At 40.2% G+C, this 12,560-nt stretch overlaps 1 protein-coding gene across 1 annotated transcript; it reads right to left on the bottom strand.

Annotated features, from left to right (window-relative positions):
- Positions 1 to 5,434: 5,434 nt before the first annotated feature.
- LOC111216319 (SH3 domain-binding glutamic acid-rich-like protein 2) lies at positions 5,435 to 12,560 on the bottom strand. Its single transcript, XM_022737817.1, has 4 exons — positions 12,323 to 12,560; positions 8,176 to 8,361; positions 6,594 to 6,674; positions 5,435 to 5,944 (listed from the first exon to the last, which is right to left on the bottom strand). Exons 1-4 carry the CDS (start codon positions 12,365 to 12,367, stop codon positions 5,930 to 5,932), a joined length of 327 nt encoding a protein of 108 aa, XP_022593538.1. The 5' UTR covers positions 12,368 to 12,560; the 3' UTR covers positions 5,435 to 5,929.

Genomic DNA, 12,560 nt, shown 5'->3' on the forward strand with positions numbered 1-12,560 from the left:
AGAAAACATCCAAAGGATAGAAGTCCCATTTAACAGCTCCAGTAATTGAATAAAATGACTGACTGGACTGGACTGCAAACGATGATGGTGGAACATTTTTTATCAATCATTTAAGACGAGGATCAAGGAATTTCATTTTGTTTTACAAATGTCTACTTTCTGTTAAAAAAACGCATCTTTTCATCAGGAAAAAACACACCCACATTTAATTATTGATATACAATTAGAAGAGTGATTTAAGGATCACTTGCAGAAAAAATGAGGGAAATCGAGATCAAAAAGGAGGAGTTTTGATAGCAAATGTCAAGAGTGAATCTTGACCATTGACCCCTCACGCTACAACCCCACTAGCCTGTCCCCACCCTTTTACACTGCACATTTAAAACATATAAAGGCAGAAATCCAGTTCCACCATTCAGATTCCATTATAAATATGAGCTACTGCAGTACACTGAAAATGATTTGACAGTTGAGCCAGTTCTCTTGGCCTATAATATGGTGATTTGGCTAAAACTCAAATCTGCAATACTATATAATGTACTGTAGTATTATATGCACTTGTAAACCATTAATCATCGGTACCAACCTGCTGTGATTTCATATCTTTGTCATCTATTTTCCTTTTCACTAAATTACTTAGATCGGCCTTCTTCCAGAACAGCATCTCGTAATATCCTGGCAATATATATTCACGACGCTATCTGCATCTCACTCTATATTAAATTCATATATCTGAATATCACATCGATACCAGTCAGGCCGTATATGTCAATCCTGTCTAAATCGTCGACCCGTCGCATGCATAGCGAACACTCAACCATCCTGGAACAGACGCAGCCTGCTGCGACCACATGAGAATCTACGGCTGCTACCGACTAAGCAAAAATGATGTTGATTCCTCACGGAGATATCTAGAGTTGCGGAGATGACAGATCTCAATCCACGCAGGTTGTTCTTGATGAAAACTTGAACTCGACAAGCCAGTTCCTTGTCCCAGACCTTTTGGTCTTAATGGGACTGGGGGATGATAAGACTAAAACACTTCCCTTACGAAAACTCTGAGCACAGTTTTTTCTGTGTTCTATTCATTCAGTTCCTCGTTAGGATACTTAAATATTGCTCATCGCTACACAGCCATCTGTAAATGTACCATGGGAGCAGAAGATACAAACTCTGAACTCTATATTTTCGTTTGAATCAATAAGCACTACCTTAGATCAATAAATGAATACAATCAAATAAACTGCATACATGAGAAGTGAATAAATCTGATTTTATCTTTGGTCTCAGAACTTGTTTTCTGTTTTGTTCATTTCTTTCAACTGAGGGTAGTTGTGTTTTTTAATCAATTAATATTATATATTATGTTAATCATGTTTTTTGTTCACATGTATAAAGTTCTGGACATGTTGTTTCTTAATGTGTTTTTGTTCAATAAGAACATGCAGTATGTCGAATGGATTCCATGGAATGATGTAGCTGCATAATGTTGCAGTAAACTAACTTGTCTATTCAGCATTTGTGAGTTGCCGTGGGTTTGCCATCTGTTTGCACACATAATGAGTTTCCTAAATAGCCTCCAATGCTACATTGCCGTGTCTCCTCACACAAATCTACGCACGTGCTATTTAACAAGAATAACCACATCCTTAACTTCCCCGGTAATGGTTAGCAAAAAATGCTCATAGAAAAGTGTCTGAGCAGTTGACTTTTATGCTACACTGGCCATGGTGTTCATTGATCGGAATTTTGAGCTTCGTGATTGTTTGCTAAATACAGCTTTTTTAATGCATAACTTTGACTTGTCAACAAAGGTGTTCATAATAACATGAATGATGGCTCTAAGTCATTTAAAGCATACTGTACCGCCACGATACAGTTAATGCACATGAGTAAAACACTTAAAGTTACAGACTCATGGGCGTACTTGGAAACATTTTAAATTCATTTTTCTTATCTGTTCTGCTGTAGTTGTATTTTCCACACGCTTGAACCAACACAGATAGCTGCACAGTGCTAAAATTAAGTTTGACACGAAATCTACTTTTGAAACAACCACTCTTCTCTTACAGGACTGTAAAGCAGCACATCTATCAGTATTATACAGACAGACCTCGAAAATACCTGAGGTCCTGAGAGGACAGCCGTTAAGCAAAACAAAAAGGATTTTTGATTTCCTCGGGTAAATGCATTAGAGTACGACATACAGATATGCATATGATGGGAAAAAGAACTCATCTGGGGCAAGGGGGCACTGATGAGCGGCCCCAACAAATAGATATCATGTCCAACCAAAAAGATAATCATCAACAAGTTGAAGCAAGCGTAACAGATAATAGATCAAACATTCGCACGCTGCTAACAACTTTTTCTTTGTTTCGTCATTTTTCTATTTGGCAACTGTTGATTGCGGCACTTACCAGACTATCGCCACCAGCCTGCTCAGACAACAGCAGGTTCTTGCTGAAACTAACATGGTGGGAGTACAACATCAACGCTCTGCTTACTATCATAATTTTAAAGCATGAAAGTGAGTTCAGCGTTCTTAGATAGAGAAGTTGTGAAGTGGATAAAGAGAAAAAAAAAGCTTTAACACTGATGATCTATTTAGGAATAGTCACCAGCAGAGAAACAGTGGAATATTAAATATATAGCTTTGAAACGTCACAAAAATGATAATAATTAAATATAAAGATTTCTGCACCATTCCTCACTGTCCACCTGCAGAGCCACTCCAGCTAATTAACTTTTTGCCTCAGAATTGTTCTGTCTTTGTTGCCTTATCTGAACTTTTTGTGAGTCCCTCTTCTAGATAACCGCACGCCACTAACCACTTTTTCTCTTTCTTTTTTTTTTTTACTCTGTCTCTTTACTGAGCATGATGGTTTTGCCTTTATTTAACTGCCTTTGTTGCCTACGTACATCCTGATTTGTATTTGAGTCCAACCTCTTTAATCCCAGTTTTTGCACAACCACTGCACCTTAAATTGGCCAGAGAGTACGTGATCGTAATTCAGACCCTTGGAGCGCATGCTAAGACCTGTCGATGACAACACAATAAGACACAGAGCTTTGACACAGTGTTTCCCCACTTCGGCTTATCAGTTGTCAGTCTGGTTTTTCGCATGTCAAATAGAATATAATAATTCGACTGTCCACCACTCACTTTAAGGACCTCGATTATTCCCCTCATAAAAAGCTTTTACCATTTTTCAGCTGTTATCTAACTGACTATCCAAAGTATTCAACAACAAGTAGTCGCATATGCTTTTGAACAGTATACTTGAACAAGAGAGCAGTGCATCATAACAAAAAATGACTGGAGCAAAATAAACTGTTTTATATTGTTTAAATTGGCTTTATTGTGCAAATAATAACGCCGATACAGAAATGTGTCCACCTGAGTTTGACAATATCTTAGCCGGTTTACTAACAGAGAGAAAAGATGTATCCACAACTAACCGCAACATAGCTCAACAAATGCAGATGAAGACGATGTAACATTGCTACATTTAGTCAGTTTGTGGTTCGAGACAAACTTGTCTAGTTCACCTCCATTCACAAAACAGCACAATTACCATGTATCTTTTACACAAAGTATGATCAACAATCACGCACGTAAATAATGAATCGTTGTCAGTTGCGACGGTGTAAACATGTGATCCTTAGGTTGTATCCTCTTCACCCAGATGGCACGACACTCCAGGGAAAATCGGACATAGCTGGAGATGAGTATCTCGGTCTGTGTGGTGCCATTTCATGGTTAAAACATCAAAAAAGGAGTCCAACAGTAACTCACCCAGAATCATGATTGACTAATTTATAATAGGAGAGACATACAAAGAAAAACACAAAGTGTCAGCAGAAGGAGAAGACACAGAATACAGAATTTGACCTGGATAAGGGCTGCCCACGATATCGTCAATCTATTTCATTTCATAATGTGATAAAACACACACAGGGCTGTTTGCTTATACTTCAGCAGCTTTCACTAAGACATTTAGTGGAGGGTGGAATGGGCACAACAGGAAAGCTGTAAGTTGGGAACTTTGCCACTTCATTTATCTCAAAGCAATAATTTCTTAGATACATATCTCTTACATCTTCTTGGAGTAATCTGCAAAGTGTATTCCTGTAGTCTACTACTTATGTAGCGTTCTTGATTAGAGGATAAAGCTGGTGATATCTAATTTTTTATGTTGTCAACAATCTCACAAAGAGACCAAACAAATAATACGAATGAGAACTTACTCTCCAAATCTCGGGCTTATACATTCATACTTCTCAGCTCTCGCATCGTAACATATAGTCTTAATCGCCCTATTTCCCTTACTTTCACTCATGGAATCACTATCTATTTAGTTGAGTTGCCATAGCCTGATACACTTATTCCTTCTGTGCCCATAGAGCCCATGTTGTCCAAAACTATTAAAACACACCAGTGAGTTCCACACTGTTTACACTGTACTATCTTTCCTTACATTTTTATCAAATCATAATCTCTCCGGGCACTAGTCAACAGTTATTTAGGAGTTCATACCGCTCACTCCACTTACACCGTCTCTGTTGCCATATATAAATTAACTCAGACTTAAAATACTCCAAAGCACCAAATATGATGCGTATTAAATATCCGTATAGTCGCTCTAAAATAGTCCGAACAATGTATGCTATTACTAACCTGCGTTCTAGATAATTATCTGGCTTTATCGCATAAAAATACTATCCAGTATATCCACCTCAGTACATATATTCATGTAGAATAAGTACACTGCGCCTTTTTTTTAAAAAAACTTTTGAAGATGCACCGGATTTCTATAAACACATAGCTATCTTCTAGTTTGCTACTATAGTACTCTGAGGAGATTACAACATTGGTCGTCTCTGCTCTATTGTTCCCCTATGATTCTTCGTGTGCCGTATAATGAGAATCTAAATTAAACATCTAGGACTTATTAATTCCAACCACCTACTTCAATCAAATCTGATAGTGAATGCATACAAGAACCAAATTATTGTCTCATCGAATGATTAGTGACTAATGAACTACAATACAAGAAGCTGCAACTTATATTTCCGCCAGAATCTCACACAGTATTAAGTTTATATCTTAGCATTGTTCCTCAATCTGCTTTAGTAAGCTATTGTCCAGATGCTCATCTCGTTGGAAAATCACGCATCCTTCACCCCCACCACGTCTATTGTACCACACCAACCTGTGCCAAGCGCGCGCCGTCGCTCATTCACACACAAACACACACACTAACCACACATCGCCAACATAATCGCGCTAGGGCCTCAGAGTTGCATTTAAGTGTTGTCCTCCTCAGCTCCCTTTCACTTAACACAGACCTTCATTAAATCAGTGCTTATTTAGACAGACACACACACACACACACACACACACACACACACACACACACACACACACACACACACACACACACACACACACACACACACACAATACTGGTGTGTATTCAGATGGCTTGTGCTACACCTCATCATTTCTTCCCTGTCCACTGCATTGTAGACTGACCTACAGCAACTGGTCTACTGGTGCAAAAACCTGCTACATTGTCGTCTAGTTTGCACAACATTTATGCTACTTCAATTTGAAATTGTCACAGTGTGTTAAACATGGAAAGGAAACACAAATGCATCCATCATAATGTTAACCCCCTTCTTCTGTTAGTAGGCCTCTTTAGAGTCAGACTTGGAGACTTCAGTGTTGGTGGAATGTTGCTTGAACAGTTTTTAAAGACAGGGGAGGTCTTCCAGGGTGAAATCCGTGTGGGCTGAGGTTTGGCAAAATGCTGGCATCGTAGCAAGAGGATCACGGTAAAGGACCTGATGCAACACAAGGAGTGATGCAGTTTGTGTCCTCATCTTTTAAGGTTCCATGGACGTCGCACACCAGCAGTTTGATCTATGACTCTGAATCCTTGAAAGATTGGGGGGGGGGGGGGGGGGGGCACAAACCAGTTAGTCTAATTATCTATTTTTTTTATTTATTGTATCTGCAATTTATGAAATTGAACTTCGTCTCCTTTAAGTTATTCTTTTTTTGAATGGATTTTCCGGACTAAACATTATAGCAAGATGTCCCTGCTAAACATCAAACTGAGGAACATTTCCAGACTGCATGTATCTGCATTATCCTGCTGGTTTATGCGTAATTGAATCACTTCTAACTGAGTTATCAAGGGACAGAGAAAAAGGATGCGACTAGGGGAAAATCAAATAAATGCTCCTTAGTGATTAATGGAAATGAGCCCCTTCAGTGTTTGGCAACTGCAGCATCCAATGACCCCTGTTATTTTGTATTATTCCAAAAGCACCACTGTAGTTAAAGCTCTGACAATGAGAGAGACACATCATTGCTGTGGGAACAGACAAGGCCACTGATTCTAGATGTACTCACATCTCCTTTTTCTATCAAAAAAAGATGCTAAACATCAAATTTTTCAGAGGCAACTTGCAGGAAGCAGAGCTGCTGATCCAGTGCGGTGTTTAGTCTTTGAGCAAGTTGGGCGGCAGCACGGCTTTTAACAGACACATCAGTGTACTTGTATGTATATACTTTCACTCACTTTCACTGACGGTTGGGCAGTGAGCCCAAGGAATGCAAACACAGTGTTGTTCTCCTTCGACTCGAAGAAGTCCTCATAGTCCTGAGGGGGAAAGGACAAAAAAATAAAAAATGAGGATGTTGAGTGTTACATAATCTCTAGGCTGTAAATTTAAAAGATTGTTGTAAACATCCCTGCCAAATCGTCCTTCCACTGCTGCTTTTAATATAATTCAATGACCGTGACATTGCAGAGTAATGTTGGATTACCTTGGCCAGTGAGAGTGACGAGAGGCAAAGCAGATAATCTGCCCCATCCATGAAACTGGATTACGACAGGATTACAGAGTAGTGTGCAATCAGTGGAGGACATAAACTGGCAAGCTTTGCATTTGGATAGAACCCGTTGAAAGAAACTTGAGAAAACTGTAAGTGAACTTGCTCTAGAGGACAGGCAGAAAATGTTGTTTCTTCATTTGAAAACACAACAAAAATTCAATGAATTTGCACAAAGACCTTTTAGACTTCAGGCATAAAGGTTGAAACAATCAGAACATTTGGCGTAAACAGACTCAAAAATGTTAAGTGTCTTATGTACACTTCCGTCTGATATTAGTCATGCCTTCACTTCCTTTTATTCTAACTTCTACTGTATACTTCTTATGCCCCAGAAGACAGTCTGCTGGTGCTTACTACACAAAAAAAAGTCTGCTGCAGTGAAGGTTCCCAAGAGCACAGTGGCCTCTTCCTAGAACTGGCCACAGAACTGAGCAATTGGGGGAGAAGGTCCTTAGTAACTGAGGTGACTGAGAAGTCGATGGTATTTATGGCATAGTGGCCAGACCGGATGCTCTCCTCATAGAAACCCACACGAAAGCTGCTTGGAGTTTGCAAAAAATATACCTAAGGACTTTCAGACTGTGAGAAACAAGATTCTATGGTCTGATGAAACCAAGATTGAACTGTTTTGCCTCAATTCTAAACTTCATGTCTAGAGGAAACCAAGCACCCGCTCAATACCATCCCAACGGGTGGTGGCAGCATCATGCTATAAGGGTGTTTTTCAGCGACAGGGACTGGGAGACTGGTCAGGGTTGAGGCAACTGAGCAAAGTACAGAGATATTCTTAATGAAAACCTGGTCCAGAGCACTCAGGGCCTCAGACTGGGCCAAAGGTTAAACTTCCAATAGGACAATGACCCAAAGCACAGAGGCAAGATAACACAGGAGTGCCTTAGGGACAACTCTTTGACTGTCCTTGAGTGGCCCAGCCAGAGCTTTGACTTCAACCCAATCTAATATCTCTGGGGGGACCTAAAAATCGCTCTCCACTGACAGTCTCTGTCCATCCAGACAGAGATTGAGAGAATCCCCGAATCCAGGTGTGCAAACTCAGCTTGTCGCATCATACCCAAAAAGACTCGGCTAAAATCTGCCAAAGGTTCTTCAACTGAGTACTGAGTAAAGTCTGAATACTTTCCGAATGCACTGTATACAATGCATTTTGGTGCGGAACAATAAAAACTCAGATGTGCAAGAAACAATACCATCTGCGAGTATGCAGCACTACCTGCTCATTACAAACATTACAAAGTCCATCATACCCCACAGTAGCGATCCTCATTGAAGATCTGTGGAGGCAGCGGGTTGCCTTTCTCTGGCTGCTTGTCCCGGGGTATGTTGCGGTACATCCATAACCTCTGCTCCTCCAGCATGGTGATGTCAATTTCCTGGAAGCTGATTCGATTGGCCTCCAGGAAACCGACTACAGCCTGTTGATGCTTTTTAACCTGGGTCGGTAGAAAAGGAATAAATGAAGAACAAGATGGAGGAGGGTTGGTTTCGGAGAGGCAGAGAGGTGGTACATTGAAAATAATTCAGAAAAAAAGAAATGAAAAGGATGCCGCTACAGCTAACTAAAGTGAACAAATGTACATTTACATAAAGTGCAGGTGGACAATGTGTGTGTTTGGCATGCCCTCTGTCTCTGTATACTGCTCTTGGGTGTTTAATACACTTCTGTAATGACAACTTGTAAGATGACACCCATCGAGCCAGAGGCAGCGCGCGCGCGCACACACACACACACACACACACACACACACACACACACACACACACACACACACACACACACACACACACAGAATAGGGACATTAAGGAGGATTATTGATTAGTGAAGGAGATTAGGTTTGAAAAGATTATTTTCCTTCAGTATGTCTTGAACCTACATCAATACACTTTACTAGACTTAAGAGAAGGGCATAGAAGGGCATAGGCTGTGATGATTATCATTTTTCAATGCATCTATACATTGCAGTTAATCATTCTATTCTAAAAGGTACATTGTGTTGCAAGTGCATTTACAGTAAGAAGGAACCCCATATTAAAGGTATCCAGTCAACTTTCCCAGCTGTGGTCTATGGGATGGATGCAACAGCTCCCGGTGGTATTGTCCTATGTCCTCTGGGACAAAATGTCTCTGTTTGTGTGTTAGTGACAAAAAAAAAAAAAATTCCAAGGATAATTTTAGAAGTCAGAAAACTCCCACGGTAGGTCGTAAACATGCATTATACACAGAGACACAGTTCAAATGTCTTGGACTTGTAACTGCGAGTGTACAATATTTATTTGGTGTTCTGATTAACATCTAGCTTGTGCTATTAATAAAATCAAAATTTTTCGTCAGACATCCATGGTTTTTTACTTGCAACAGCATCTATTTTGTATATTCATTCATTCTATTTCATCTCTATTTTTGCCTCCATTGTGAAAACTAACGCAGTGCTGTGGTGACTCAGATGCTTGAACATTCATTAGCATCACAAAAACCTGATTACACATTGTGAACAAATATAAACAGGGGCATTTATTCTGTGGTTGAATATAATCATTGAATTATGTCTCTCCTGTGTGCTTATGTGCATATATACAGCACATGTGCGTGTGTGCCCATTATTTTAGGGATGCTGAGCGCCACAATGGAGCTATTGTTTTACCTTACAGACAGTGAGGGATTGTTCTGGACAGTCAGTTATTGACACTCACATCCAGATAAAACAGCTTTATCTTGAAGCCCACAAAAAAAGTAAATCAATTACAAGAATACTGACTGTCTTTCCAGAGAAACGTGCCCGTTTGTTCTGGTTGTACGGAGCCACTGTTAGTGTCTAGTCTGAGACAACACTGCATGTCACACTGCTGGTGAACTACATAGTATAAATGACTGGGTCTTCCTCTGAGCTGAGAGCCAGGCAGCGTGGCTCTAAATAATGAAGGAGGTGCCCCCTGCGAGTGTGAGTGAGAGTGTGTGTCAGGGGATGGATGGGTCCAGATTTGTGTGTGAGTGTGTGTGCATGTAGGATTAAAAACATAAACACACTCAAATGACAATATATGAGTATATGCATGTGTTGCTTGAGAGCGCTTTCTGAAATGCAGGGATTAGCTCAGGGTTAAGAGAGAACTAATCCTTTAGACACAGGCAGAAAGAGACAGGGAGATAGGAGTGGTGTGTGTTGGGGTTGGGTTGGGGGTATTTGGGGGGGGGAGGGGCTTGTGACAGAAACAAATAATCAAAAATGAATAAATCACACCTGCCCTAAAAAACAGAGGATGACAATCGTTTGGATATTTCACCATCTATTAGATCAGTTTATGTGAGGATATGTAGTTGTGATCATTTTTAATAATTAAAACCAACATTCGTAATGATCATTGGGAAAACATGAATTATAAAATGTAAAATTTGATGGGACTGAACTCGACACACATCTATTGAGGAGTGGGGGATAACCTAATTTGCACTTCATTCATTCTGTGCAGATGATTTCCGCCCCACTAATCTGCTGTTGCAAAGCTGTGAACTGCTCATTTTATGGAGACTTCTGATGATCATTTTTCCCTCGAGTCCTGCATTTGTCGCACCTGTGTGCTTTCCCAGATTCCACCTCCTGCCCTCACTTTCTTTAACACTGTCTTCCTCCATCTCCATCTCACACTAGTAGGCCTACTTTTTTTTTTCCCCCTTCTACACACGCACACACACACATCCACTTCACTTTATATCAGTGGAGGGATCCAGCCTCACCTCTCCTCTTTATTCAATCACTTGTAACTCAATTCAAAAGCATTCAAAGCGAATTACATTCACATGAGCTCGACACTCACATAACTGACCCAAATGGTGGAACTTTTCAAGTGTGTGTGAATGTGCTTTGTGTGTGTGTGTGTGTGCTTTGTGTGTGTGTGTGTGTGTGTGTGTGTGTGTGTGTGTGTGTGTGTGTGAGAGAGAGTTTGTCTCTGTGTTTTCAATGTATGTGTCAACGGGTTATAAATAACTCCTTTAGTAAACGCGCAAAGATTGTGCTGCCCTCTTCCACTAAGAGGGAGCATGATAAAATAAATATATTACTCATTTGTACCATTACCTAAGTCTTTAAGCATTCGAGCAAGAGTGTTGTTTGATGATTTTCTGCTCAATCTCAGTATCAGCTGGACTCTCCCTATGGCATGAGCCTTGTTGTTTGCCAAGAGGCACTATAAGACTGGAGCTGCACCTAATATTTTCATTGCAGATTCATATCTTGTTTCAATGTCTTTTTTGATGTATCCATTATTTCTTAAGTTAAAGAAATGTCAGGAAATAGTAACAGGTAGAAATCACAATGTCCCAGAGACAAAATGACTCAGCCCAACCAAGACCAAATCCCAAACATATTTAATTTATGACAAAAAAAAATGCATGATGCACAATGAAAGCATCAAATCCTCACATCTGAGAAGCTGAAACCAGAGAATGCTTAATTTAATAATTGGCAACTTTCTGCTGATTGACTAGTTAATCATTTCAGCAGCCCTAAAGAACCACAGTAGGCTATATGTCCCGTCCAATCAAGTATACTGACATAAATCAGTCTTATTGAGATTAAGCCTGGCCGCAGGATGCTGCTGCTCAGATGTGGGAGCCCCTCCCTAGAATTACTCTGGGCTTGAACAAGTTGAAAGGAACATCTCTCAAAAAGGTTCAGTGATGTTGTTCCAGAAGCCAGGAAACTGTTATTTAATACATGTAAGAATAAAGCGAGGGCAGCTCCTGAGGTTCCCGAGGTTTACACTTTCAACTGCTCCTGAAGATGGTTTCAGTGTAAAACTGCATGCAAGACTAGAACCATGTCTCTGAGGCTCAAGACTATACACTATAACTATATGCCTCTGGGGTTTTTTTTATTGGAATAATCTTACTCTAATATCTGTTGAATATCAGTCTTCTCCTTAATCCCACAACACAAATCTGCTCTAGATAGGCCTACTGTTTAAGTTCCTTTGGTTTCACAGTCATCAGAAAAAACATTGATTCTACTCTACTTTATGAGACCATAGTTCATACACACACACACACATATATATATATATATAAATATATATGTCCTGAGGGAATGTAAATGGACTATGGCTTGTTTGCAAACCAAACACGTACGTTGTTTCCGCCTATAGGAGGGAGAACTTTTACAAGAATTTGCCATATATTCGGCTTCTGCACCTTTAAAGCCCAGGTGAGGGTTGCAACAAAGCCTGTAACACCAATAGGAATATTAAACACAATCCTGTTTGTGAAGTGCAAATTCAACAGGCTGAACTGAAACCGATGCCCAGACCACAGAACAGATAGAAAACGACCTATTAAACTCCTGCATTTTGTCTACGCACCTGTCAACTTGGAAACACGTCTGATTACAATCAACACTCACCGCGACAGAGCCAGTTGAGGAGGCGATGTAAACCTTGATGACCATTTTAATCCCAAATAAATGTCAGGCGATCGACAACAAACTGTTTGGTGACAGCGAGCGAGTCCGGTTTGTTCCCCAGGGTACGGCTGAAGAATTTGGAGTAGTACAGACTGCGCTTCAGATGAGAAAAGACACGCGTCTCCAGCATTTATACCGAGCTATGATAATATAAAACGGCGTGCGCTCCTACCGACTG

Source organism: Seriola dumerili, unplaced genomic scaffold (genome assembly GCF_002260705.1).
Source record: "Seriola dumerili isolate Sdu_G_001 unplaced genomic scaffold, Sdu_1.0 BDQW01000025.1, whole genome shotgun sequence".
Classification (NCBI taxonomy): Eukaryota; Metazoa; Chordata; class Actinopteri; order Carangiformes; family Carangidae; genus Seriola; species Seriola dumerili.